At 56.7% G+C, this 12,732-nt stretch overlaps 1 protein-coding gene across 1 annotated transcript in view; it reads left to right on the plus strand.

Moving 5' to 3' along the window:
- LOC144737049 (serine/threonine-protein kinase BRSK2-like) overlaps positions 1–12,732 on the plus strand; it is a 34,354-nt gene that overhangs the window by 10,862 nt on the left and 10,760 nt on the right. Inside the window, exons 2-13 of the mRNA XM_078619698.1 lie at positions 1,512–1,606; positions 2,680–2,765; positions 3,458–3,598; positions 4,539–4,655; positions 5,150–5,183; positions 5,471–5,539; positions 5,936–6,082; positions 7,424–7,458; positions 8,715–8,891; positions 9,665–9,762; positions 10,640–10,793; positions 12,088–12,148. Of these exons, the coding sequence (XP_078475824.1) occupies positions 1,512–1,606; positions 2,680–2,765; positions 3,458–3,598; positions 4,539–4,655; positions 5,150–5,183; positions 5,471–5,539; positions 5,936–6,082; positions 7,424–7,458; positions 8,715–8,891; positions 9,665–9,762; positions 10,640–10,793; positions 12,088–12,148 (1,214 nt within the window). The remainder of the gene's footprint in view (positions 1–1,511; positions 1,607–2,679; positions 2,766–3,457; positions 3,599–4,538; positions 4,656–5,149; positions 5,184–5,470; positions 5,540–5,935; positions 6,083–7,423; positions 7,459–8,714; positions 8,892–9,664; positions 9,763–10,639; positions 10,794–12,087; positions 12,149–12,732) is intronic.

Genomic DNA, 12,732 nt, shown 5'->3' on the forward strand with positions numbered 1-12,732 from the left:
GGCGGTGAAAACAAATCGTGCTTAGAATGAATGCAATATATTTATACGAAGTTGTAAAACACTGCCGCACACTGCTCTGTGCAAAGACTGAAACGTGAACGCGGAGCTCCGGGAAATATGTCTATTTTGCTTCAACAATAAACACATTCCTGCGGAGGGAGCTGGTAGGAACGTTGGGTTGCTCGGCCAATTGCCAGCGTCAACGGCAGCGTGGTGTATTCCGCAAATATGGCCGACTGTGAGGGCGGGCACAAGCCGGCGTGAGTAGGTTAAACGTTGAGTTTTATAAGGGAACCACGGGGTGACCAGCCCCTCCCCACCCAGCCCCACCCCTCCCACCCCACACCCAGAGGGTGGTGGTGGTGATGATTATGAGAGGGTGGTGGTGATGATGATGATGATGAGAGGGTGGTGGTGATGATGAGAGGGTGGTGCTGATGATGAGAGGGTGGTGCTGATGATGAGAGGGTGGTGATGATGAGAGGGTGGTGATGATGATGAGAGGGTGGTGGTGATGATGACAGGGTGGTGATGATGAGAGGGTGGTGATGATGATGAGAGGGTGGTCGTGATGATGAGGGTGGTGGTGGTGGTGGTGATGATGAGAGGGTGGTGATGATGATAAGAGGGTGGTGATGATGATGACAGGGTGGTGATGATGATGACAGGGTGGTGGTGATGATGACAGGGTGGTGATTATGATCAGAGGGTGGTGGTGATGATGACAGGGTGGTGGTGATGATGACAGGGTGGTGGTGATGATGACAGGGTGGTGGTGATGATGAGAGGGTGGTGGTGATGATGAGAGGGTGGTGGTGATGTGATGAGAGGGTGGTGATGATGAGAGGGGAGAAGGGAAGATGGAGAGACGAGGAAGCAGCGAGCAGTAAACGTCTGTCAAGGCTCGTACGAGAAGATCTTGGCTTTTGCTTCCCAGGGAAAGGAGCGGGGCTATGCAGCGGGGGGGGGGGGCGTAGTCAAACATAATAACCACGCCCACACACCACGTGCTTTGTTGCGCAACTTCTCGCCCAAATGTGAACCTGGGAATCTAACCCAGCTGCTGTTCCTGTCATTCCCACCCACACCCCACCCCCCACTACCCCCCACCACCCACCCACTACCCTCCACCACCCACCCACCCACACCCACCCACCCACTACCCCCCACCACCCACCCACAACCACCCACCACCCACCCACACTCACCCACCACCCACTCCACTCACCCCACTCACCCACACCCCACCCACACACAACACCCACCCAAACCCCACTCACCCCTACCCACATCCACCCACCACCCCACCCACACACAACACCCACCGACCCCATACTCATCCCTACCCACACCCACCCACACCCACCCACACCCACCACCCACCCACACCCCACACACACCCCACCCACACACAACACCCCACACCACCCACCACCCATGCACACCCACACCGCACCCACACCCACCACCCACCATCCACCACCCCACACGACACCCGCGTGCGTGTGCAGGGCTCGTCAAGTTGGGGATCCACAGCGTGACGGGACGCAAGGTGGCGGTGAAAATTGTGAACAGAGAAAAACTCAGCGAGTCCGTGCTCATGAAGGTAGCCTCCCTGTGAATCATTCCCTCTCATTCTCTCTGTGAATCATTCTCCTCTCATTCTTTCTCTCCCTGTGAATCATTCTTCTCTGATTCTCTCTCTGTTAATTCTTCTTCTCTGATTCTCTCTTCTCTGATTCTCTGTGGATCCTTTTCTCTCCCCGTGAATCATTCTCCTATCATTCTCTCTCTGCGCGGATCATTCTTCTCTGATCTCCCATCTCCCATCATCGCCCTCCAAGGCCGTAGCCATGTAGTCAACATTGGGGGGGACCAAATCTTCCAGGGTGTCTGAGGGTCGCCCCTCAGAAAATAAATCTAAATTTGAAAACGAATTTCCTACCTAAAATATTAAAAAATTCACTACCACATGGGATGGACTTTTTTTTTTACAATAATGTCTAATAGTTGTCTAATACATTGCTCTGTTTTAACTTTTTTACTATTTCTTGTTTCATTGTATGTAATGGCAGAGATTAGGGATTAATAAAGTACAACCATAACCACAAAAAAACAGAAATCGATTTTATAGCAATATATTGGGGGGGGGGGGACATTTTGAGCATATTTGAATATTGGGGGGGAATGTGCCCCCCCCAATATTTATTATAATACGAGCTTTACTACCCGGCTTCGCCCGAGACTTGGAATCTTGTCTTAGATTAATACACGGCCTACGCGGAGTGGGGGGGGGGGGGGTGCGTGACGTCAGCAGGCACACTACGTGACGTCATCAGTAACACTGCGTGACGTCACCAGGCCCACTGCGTGACGCTGCTGCATGCGGGTGACATGACACAGATGTGACGTCACAGCTCACTTGCCGTGCAAAATATATCCATTATTGCGCCCCCCCTCCCCCCCAAAACAACAAAAGTGTATTTTTATAATTTGTGCATGGTGTACAGTCTGGAAAGTACCCACATGGCAAATTTTAAGCTTGTTTCATGTCGGGAAGTACGCTAAAAATTTAGAACAGACACATATTCACAAATTTTTCTTTTTACATATTTCCCTCTTATATACAGTATATCGATCACGGCCTTGTCGGCCTCTCTGTGCGTCCGTGCGCGGCAGGTGGAGCGCGAGATCGCGATCCTGAAGCTCATCGAGCACCCGCACGTCCTCAAGCTCTACGACGTCTACGAGAACAAGAAATACCTGTGGGTGGCCCCCCGCCCCCCTCCCACCGTGACTGCGGCTGACTGTGGCTGACTGTGACTGACTGTGGCTGACTGCGGCTGCGGTGCAAGTACCTGGAACTGGAGCACGTGTCTGATTAGCTGATTGTGACCAACTGCGACTGACTGTCACCGACTGCTACTGACTGTGACTGACTGCGGCTGACTGCTACTGACTGTGGCTGGATTACGACTGACTGTGGCTGACTGCGGCTGCGGTGCAGGGACCTGGAACTGGAGCACGTGTCTGACTAGATTGTGACCAACTGCGACTGACTGTCGCTGACTGTGACCGACTGCGACTGACTGAGGCTGACTGCTACTGACTGCGGCTGGATTGCGACTGACTGTGGCTGCGGTGCAGGTACCTGGAACTGAATCACATGTCTGACTAGCTGACTGTGACCAACTGCGACTGACTGTCGCTGACTGCTACTGACTGACTGACTGAGGCTGACTGCTACTGACTGCGGCTGCATTGCGACTGACTGTGGCTGGCTGCGGTGCAGGTGCCTGGTACTGGAGCACGTGTCTGTATGTGGCTGACTGCTTGCGACTGCTTGCGACTGACTGCGGCTGTACCGCGACTGACATAGCTGCGGCTGACTGCGGCTGACTGCTACTGACTGTGGCTGCATTGCAACAGCTTGTGACTGACTGCGGCCGCTGTGCAGGTACCTGGTACTGGAGCACGTGTCTGGCGGGGAGCTGTTCGACTACCTGGTGAAGAAGGGGCGGCTCACGCCCAAGGAAGCGCGCCGGTTTTTCCGGCAGATCATCTCGGCCCTCGACTTCTGCCACAGCCACTCCATCTGGTGAGCGAGCGGCTCGCCCCAAGTGCCGGCACCACAACGCGGTTTAAACGATGATTATGTGCATGCCAGGCGAGGTAGTTAACATCTCCTAGCCACCGTGATGATGATGATGATGAGAGAGAGACACGCAAACTCCAAATATACAGCAGCAGGTGTCAGGGTCGGTATCAAACCCACGACCTCCTGCATACCAGGCGAGGGAGTTAACATCTCCTAGCCATAGTGATGATGATGATGATGAGAGACGCAAACTCCAAATATACAACAGCAGCAGGCGTCAGGGTCGGGATCGAACCCACGACCTCCTGCGTACCAGGCGAGGTAGTTAACATCTCCTAGCCACCGTGACGCCCCTTCACAGGTCGCCACCACCAGCGGTCAGCACGGTGGTCCGGATAGTTGAGCGCGATCATCGCGAATGAACGATGATACACACACACGTGTACACACACGTGTACACACACGTGTACACACACGTGTACACGCACGTGTACATGCACACGCTAAACAAAGTTCCCCCGTATAGCCTCAGCAGACTCGTGGGGCAAGTGCTGTTAGCGAGCACCTCCTGAAGGCCGGCACGGCATGTGTGTACACGTGTCTGTGTGCACGTGTGTGTACATGTGTATTGTGTGTGCGTGTACACGTGTGCGTGTGTGGGGTGCGGTGGTGTAGCGGTTAGCGCTGCGCTGCGCTACGAACTTGGCGACCTGGGTTCGATTCCCGCTCATGGCTAACAACGCCGGTAACGATTATCTGAACAACCGGTCCTGGGCCTGCTCACCTAGATCGACTCAGCCACAAACGAGTGACCTGGTGCGGTGCGTGGTGCCGGCCAACCCGCCTTCGTTAGGTGCCGCTCGCGAACGGCAACTCGCCCCCAAGGGTCCGTTGAGGCTTCACGGCTGGGGGATCTTTGTCTTTGCCTTTGTGCCAAAAGCCACAGGGACCTCAAGCCGGAGAATCTGCTGCTGGACGAGAAGAACAACATCCGCATCGCCGACTTCGGCATGGCGTCGCTGCAAGTCGGGGACAGCCTGCTGGAGACGAGCTGCGGGTGAGCCCTGCGCGGACTCGAAGGCGATCCGTCTCCACGGATGAGTCCCCTTGACCCGAGCCTTTGGGGGGCGAGTGCCGCCACGAGGGTGGCGGTGGCGTGGTGGATGGCCGCGATGCCATCCACCACGCCACCGCCGTCGACGTTGGGGAGGCCCGGTGTCGGATCATCGCCGACCTGCATCAGCATCGTCACCGCCATCTTCATCATCACTGCCATCGCCTTCATCATCATGGCCACCTTCATCATCATCATTGTCACCGCCATCATCATCAGCATCTCCGCCACCTTCATCAGCATCATCACCGCCATCATCATCAGCATCTCCGCCACCTTCATCAGCATCATCACCGCCATCGTCACCTTCATCAGCATCGTCATCGCCACCTTCATCGTCACCGCCATCACCACCCTCATCAGCATGGTCACCGCCGTCGCCGCCGTGGCCTCGTGTTGTCGCTGCAACTGCCGCCCCTCTCGTTGTCTGTGTGCAGGTCCCCCCACTACGCGTGCCCTGAAGTCATCCGCGTGAGTATCCCTCTCCTGTGTAGTGGCTGTGGTGGTGGCAGTGCGGTGGTGGTGGTGATGGCTGTGGTGGTGGTGGTGGCGGTGGTGGCGGCAGTGGCGGTGGTGGTGTGGTGGTGGCGGTGTGTGGTGGTGGCTGTGGCGATGGTGGCAGTGCGGTGGTGGTGGTGGCGGTGCGAGTCAATGTCGTTGTTATCCGTCGAGAAACGAGAGGGGAATCACGCGCGGCCTTCTCTGTGTGGCGGCGGTGGTGGCGGTGGTGGCGGTGGTGGCGGTGGTGGCGCCCACAGGGGGAGAAGTACGACGGGAGGAAGGCCGACGTCTGGAGCTGCGGGGTCATCCTCTTCGCCCTGCTCGTGGTGAGACCCCTCACCTCGCCGCGACCCCTCACCTCGCCGCGACCCCTCACCTCGCCGCGACCCCTCACCTCGCCGCGACCCCTCACCTCGCCGCGACCCCTCACCTCGCCGCGACCCCTCACCTCGCCGCGACCCCTCACCTCGCCTCGACCCCTCACCTCGCCTCGACCCCTCACCTCGCCTCGACCCCTCACCTCGCCTCGACCCCTCACCTCGCCTCGACCCCTCACCTCGCCTCGACCCTTCACCTCGCCGCGAACCCTCACCTCGCCGCGACCCCTCACCTCGCCGCGACCCCTCAGCGCTTGCCACCCCCTCGACGGTGCGTCAAGTCCACGCCGGGGAGGGCCTTTGGTCTTTGTGTCTTCCGTGTTGTGTTTGCGTCTCCGGGCCAAGGGCGCCCTGCCGTTCGACGACGACAACCTGCGGCAGCTGCTGGAGAAGGTGAAGCGCGGCGTGTTCCACATGCCGCACTTCATACCCCCCGACTGCCAGGCGCTGCTGCGCGGCATGATCGAGGTGGACGCCGAGAAGAGGCTTCAGGTGAGCTCGGGGCACTGCCCCACCCCCCACGTGGGCACTGTCACCCCCCCCCGCCCCCCCCCTCCCACGTGGGCACCATCACCCCCCCCCCCCACGTGGGCACTGTCACCCCCCACAAAGTTTCAAAGTTTATTTATTAGGTATAGCCCTGTGAGCCATTCGGCTCTTGAATCGGGTGCAACCGCTAACAAACAAAGACATGAACAAAAAAACATCTTAAAGTGAATATGTGACTAAGTGCAAACAGAAAATTCAAGAAAAGACAGCAAAATATTGCAGAAAAAAATCACCGTACACCAACGCTGTGTGCAAATATCCCAGTGGGATGCAAGTCAAACAACAACCACAAGACAACTTAGATTAAGGCCATCAGTCTAACTCTGTACTACAACAAACAAACATGGCCAAACCAATACACTTTTCGAAAATCACCAAAATCAAGCCATAAAAGCAATGAAACAGTGGTCATAGGAACTGTGACCGAATTTTCATAATAAACGACGAAAACAACATGTACTGCATGAGTCACTCCACAACAGCAGGAGCATCAGTCGGAGTATCAACATTTTTCAATGCACCTTTAAGATCAGCGCACTAAATCAAAACACAGATGATACTTTGCATACTTTGCAGCGATCATCCGGAGCAAAACATTGTATTTTAGGCCACTAAATTGCAGTGGCAACTACGTGGGGACTGTCACCCCCCCCCTCCACGTGGGCCACACGCGTGTCCGTAGCGTGTCCGTAGCGTGTCCGTAGCGTGTTCCATGGGGTTAAGAGCAGAGGACACGGGCAACGACTCCAAACGCACCTGACGCTCAGCTCGGAACGTCGACTGAGATTCTGTGTGTCTAGCTGTGTGTGTCTAGCTGTGTATGTCTAGCTGTGTGTGATGTGTGTGTGTCTGTGTGTCTGTGCGACGCTTCACGTGGCCTTAACGTGCACATAGCCTGGCACAAGGGCCGTGGTGACGTCACCGCCGCTTTGTGGCGATTGGCGGCGGCTGCTGCTGCTGCTGTTGTTGTGCGTGTCTATGTGCGTACGGGATGAAGCCCCATCGGAGACTTTGCACTGACAGATTTCTCTCTCTCCTCCTTTCTCCCCTCTCCCCTCCCATTCCTGCCTCTCCTCTGTGTCTCCTTGCATCTCCCCTCTCCGCATCTTTCCCCTCTTTTTTTAATTTGACTCTCTACCCCTCCCCCTGCCTCTCTCTTTATCTCCCACCATCTCCCCCACTCTCCCCTGTCTCTCCCCTGCCTCTCTCTTTATCTCCCACCATCTCCCCTGTCTCTCCCCTTCCCCCTGTGCCTCTCTCCCTGTCTCTCTCCCGTCTGAGCAGCTTGAACAGGTTCAGAAGCACTCGTGGTACCTGGTGTGAGTGAACACACGCACACAGATACACACACAGGTACTCACACACAGGTACTCACACATAGGTACTCACACCCACACAGATACTCACACACACACAGGTACACACACACAGGTACTCACACACAGGTACTCACACACAGGTACTCACACCCACACAGATACTCACACACACACAGGTACTCACACACACAGGTACACACACACAGGTACTCGCACACACAGGTACACACAGACAGGTAGACACACACAGGTAGACACACACACAGGTACACACACACAGGTAGACACAGGTACACACACAGGAACACACACAGGTACTCACACAGGTGCACACACAGGTACACACACAGGTACAAAGACAAAGATCCCCCGTATAGCCTTAACAAACTGTAGGGGCAAGTGCTGTTAGCGAGCACCTATGAAGGCCGGAACGGTACACGAGGGGGTGGGTGGCCAGCACCACGCCCGGCCGCCTTTGTCTCCCCAGTGGCAATGTTTACACACCGCACCAGGTACTCATTTAAGGCTGAGTCGACCTAGGGGAGGCCCAGGACCGGTTCAAATAACCGTCAACAGTGTTGGCCGTGAGCGGGAATCGAACCCGGGTCTCCAGGTTCGTAGCGCAGCGCGCTAACCACTACACCACCGCTCCCCACTCCCCACATACACACTGACACACACACACTGACACGCACACTGACACACACACTGACACACACTGACACACACACTGACACACACTGACACACACACTGACACACACACTGACACGCACACTGACACACACACTGACACACACAGACACACACACTGATACACACACACTGATACACACACACTGACACACACTGACACACACACACTGACACACACACTGACACACACACTGACACACACTGACACACACTGACACACACACACTGACACACACACACTCCTCCACGCGCATACGCGCGTCATGCAGTGCCATTCCCCACCAAGGGACACAACTCATTTAAAAATAATTATAACAATAATCGTTTGTTGTTGGTGTTGTTATTTTGTTTGTTTTATCGTTTGTTGTTGTTGATCGGTTTTTGTTGTTGATCGTTTGTTGTTGTTATTGATCGTTGTTGGTGGTGTTGTTGTCGATTGGTTGTCGTTGGTGCCGTTGTTGACCATTTGTTGTCGTTGTTGTTATTGTTGGTGTTATTGCTGATCGTTCGTTGTTGTTGTTGTTGTTGGTGTTGTCGTTGGTGGTGTCGTTGTCGCGGCAGGGGCATCAAGAACGAGCCGGAGCCCGAGCGGCCGGCCCCGCGCCGCGTGGCGCTGAGTGCGGCGGCGCTTCGCGGCGCCGGCGCCGAGGCGCTGGACCCGGACGTCCTCGACTGCATGCACTCGCTGGGCTGCTTCCGTGACCGCGACAAGCTCACGCACGACCTGCTGTGCGCGCAGTGAGCGCCCGCACCGGCACTCGCGGGCACTAGCGGGTCACTCACGGGCACTCGCGCTCACTGGCACTAGCGGGTCACTCACGGCCTCTAGCGGGTCACTCATTGGCGCTAGCGGGCTCTAGCGGGTCACTCGCGGGCACTAGCGGATCACTAGCGGGTCACGGGCACTAGCGCTCACTGGCGCTAGCGGGCACTAGCGGGTCACTCACGGGCACTAGCGGGTCACTCACGGACACTAGCGGGCACTAGCGGGTCACTCACGGGCACTAGCGGGCACTAGCGGGTCACTCACTGGCGCTAGCGGGCACTAGCGGGTCACTGGCAGGCACTAGCGGGTCACTCACGGGCACTAGCGGGCACTAGCGGGTCACTGGCAGGCACTAGCGGGTCACTCACGGGCACTAGCGGGCACTAGCGGGTCACTGGCAGGCACTAGCGGGTCACTCACGGGCACTAGCGGGCACTAGCGGGTCACTGGCAGGCACTAGCGGGTCACTCACGGGCACTAGCGGGCACTAGCGCGTCACTGGCAGGCACTAGCGGGTCACTCACGGGCACTAGCGGGCACTAGCGGGTCACTGGCAGGCACTAGCGGGTCACTCACGGGCACTAGCGGGCACTAGCGGGTCACTGGCAGGCACTAGCGGGTCACTCACGGGCACTAGCGGATTCTAGCGGGTCACCCACTGGTGCTAGCAGATGCTAGCGGGAACTCACGGGTCCTACGTGTGCTGGTGCCGGTGCATGCGCTGCGTGTGCTGCCGCTGGTGCAGGGAGAACCAGGAGAAGATGATCTACTTCCTGCTGCTCGACCGCAAGGAGCGCTACCCCAGCCAGGAGGACGAGAACCTCCCCCAGCGCAACGAGATCGGTACCAGCAGCACGCTCGCTCACACTCACTCATACTCGCTCACACTCGCTCACTCGCTAGCTCACACTCACTCACCAGCTCACGCTCGCCAACTCACGCTAGCTAACTCACACTCGCTAACTCACACTCACTAACTCTCACTCGCTAACTCGCGCTCGCTCGCTCACACTCGCTAACGCACGCTCGTTAACTCTCGCTCGCTCATGCTCACTAACTCACACTCGCTCACACTCACTCACACTCACTCACACTCGCTAACTCACACTCACACTCGCTAGCTAACTCACGCTCGCTCATGCTCACTGACTCAAACTCACTCGCTCACACTCGCTCACGCCGACTCGATCACGAACACTTACTGTGTCTCAGAGTCTCAACCTCTGAGTCTCAATGTTTCTACGTCTCTGTGTCCATGTCTCTGTCTCCACGTCTCTGAGCATGTCCGTGTCTCTGTATCCACATCTCCGTTTCATTGTCTATTCACCCGTGTCTCCGTGTCTCTGAGCATGTCCATGTCTCTGTGTCTCTATCCACATCTCCATGTTTGTGTCTCTGCGTCTGTGTCTCCCCGTGGTGTCTCCGTGTCTCCGTGTCTCTGAGTGTGTCTCTGTGTCTCTATCCACATCTCCATGTTTGTGTCTCTGCGTCTCCCTGTGGTATCTCCGCGTCTCTGAGCGCGTCCGTCGTGTCTCCGTGTCGTCTCCGCGTGTCTGAGCGCGTCCGTCGTGTCTCCGTGTCGTCTCCGCGTGTCTGAGCGCGTCCGTCGTGTCCCTGTCTCGTCTCCGCGTGTCTGAGCGCATCCGTCGTGTCCCCGTGTCGTCTCCGCGTGTCTGAGCGCGTCCGTCGTGTCTCCGTGTCGTCTGCGCGCCGCCTGGAGACCCCCCGCGCAAGCGGGTCGACTCGCTGCTGCTGCACCGCCAGGGCAAGTGGCGCCCCGAGCAGAAGTCCATGGAGGTGCTGAGCGTGACGGAGCGCGACGGCTCGCCCGTGACGGCGCGGCGCGCCCTGCAGATGGCGCAGCACGGGCAGAGGTGCAGCTCGCTCTCTCTTGCTCTCTCCCTCTCGCTCACTCTCTCGCTCACTCTCTCGCTCACTCTCTCGCTCACTCTCTCGCTCTCTCTCTCGCTCTCTCTCTCGCTCACTCTCTCGCTCCCTCGCTCACTCTCTCGCTCACTCTCTCGCTCACTCTCTCGCTCTCTCTCTCGCTCTCTCTCTCGCTCTCTCTCTCGCTCACTCTCTCGCTCCCTCGCTCACTCTCTCGCTCACTCTCTCGCTCACTCTCTCGCTCTCTCTCTCGCTCACTCTCTCGCTCACTCTCTCGCTCACTCTCTCGCTCTCTCTCTCGCTCTCTCTCTCGCTCACTCTCTCGCTCCCTCGCTCACTCTCTCGCTCACTCTCTCGCTCTCTCTCTCGCTCACTCTCTCGCTCACTCTCTCGCTCACTCTCTCGCTCACTCTCTCGCTCACTCTCTCGCTCACTCTCTCGCTCCCTCGCTCACTCTCTCGCTCACTCTCTCGCTCACTCTCTCGCTCTCGCTCTCTCTCTCGCTCACTCTCTCGCTCACTCTCTCGCTTACTCGCTCTCTCTCTCGCTCACTCTCTCGCTCACTCTCTCGCTCACTCTCTCGCTCACTCTCTCGCTCACTCTCTCGCTCACTCTCTCGCTCACTCTCTCGCTCACTCTCTCGCTCACTCTCTTGCTTACTCGCTCTCTCTCTCGCTCTATCTCACTCTCACTTTTTCACTTTCTCTCTCTCTCTCGTTTTCTCTCTTTTTTACGATCAGAGGAAACAAGAAGATGTTCGGTGGAGTCGGCACTTTGCTTCGTTCATCATTTCGTTTTTTTTGCTTTGCTTTATGTAAACCCCCCCCCCCCCTTTTTGAAATGAAAGATTTCACAAAAGATTTCACGCTCGGCTTTCTCTCTCGCTCTCTCTCTTGCTCTTGATCTCTCTCTCGCTTTCTCGCTCTCTCGCTCTCTGGTGTCGTCGTCGTCACGCCCGACGTTGGAACAAACGGAACCCGGCGCCCAGAGTTGTGTTGTCGTTGTGAGGGCCCTCTGCCACCCGGCATGGCCGCCGGCATCATGAGCGGAACGGAAGCCGGCAGGCCGCCCCACGTGTAGCGGTGCTTAGCCACTACTGTGGCATCACGTAGGGACGGTCGGGTGCCCGTGGTGGCTATGAGATGTTAACTCCCTCGCCTGGTATGCAGGAGGTCGTGGCACTTGCCCCGACACTCTGTTGTGAGGCTATACTGGGGTGCTGGGGTGGGGGGGGGGGCATCTGTGACTTTGTGTGCGTGTGTGCGCGTTTCTCGTCGGCAGGTCTCGCTCCGTGAGTGGAGCCTCCTCGTGTTTGGCCTCCAGTCCCATCAGCAGTCCCAAGGTAAAGATCCGCGCGGAGTCAGCCGGACGAACGCCAAAGAATAAATAAATATATTATTGTTTCTAGCGGGAGCTCCGTTATAGAGGCTTTTTTTTGGGGGGTTAGATCGCGTGAATATTGATGTGCCGCTTAAACCGCCACCAGCCGACACAGGCGATCAGTAAGGGGTTGTCACGTAAACAGAACGTGCCAATTCGTTACGAGTTCAGCACCACCGGTGTGTTGGAGAGTAAACCCAGAGCTCCCTCCGTCCAGCGAAGTCAAAATAATTTCCATAAAATAATTGGCGTCGTTCTCTTATTTTATATTTATAGAGCCCCTTTGTAACGTAGTTAAAATAACCAGTACAATTACCATAATTCTTTTGATGGCAGCGCCGTGCAAAGGGGTTGGGTGAGGGTGGGGGAGGGCAGGGAAGAAGTGGAGGGGTGAGGGGAGGGATGAGGAGGGAGAGTGGGCAATGATGGAGAAGAGGTGGTGAGGCTTTGAGAGAGGAACGGAACGAGGTTAAGGAGGGGGACTGCTTCATGTACTGGGGCAGTGTTGAGTCTATGGGCAGTGTTGAGTCTATGGTGCAGTGTTGA

The sequence above is a fragment of the Lampetra planeri genome, chromosome 64, assembly GCF_965212315.1.
Source record: "Lampetra planeri chromosome 64, kcLamPlan1.2.h2, whole genome shotgun sequence".
Classification (NCBI taxonomy): domain Eukaryota; kingdom Metazoa; phylum Chordata; class Hyperoartia; order Petromyzontiformes; family Petromyzontidae; genus Lampetra; species Lampetra planeri.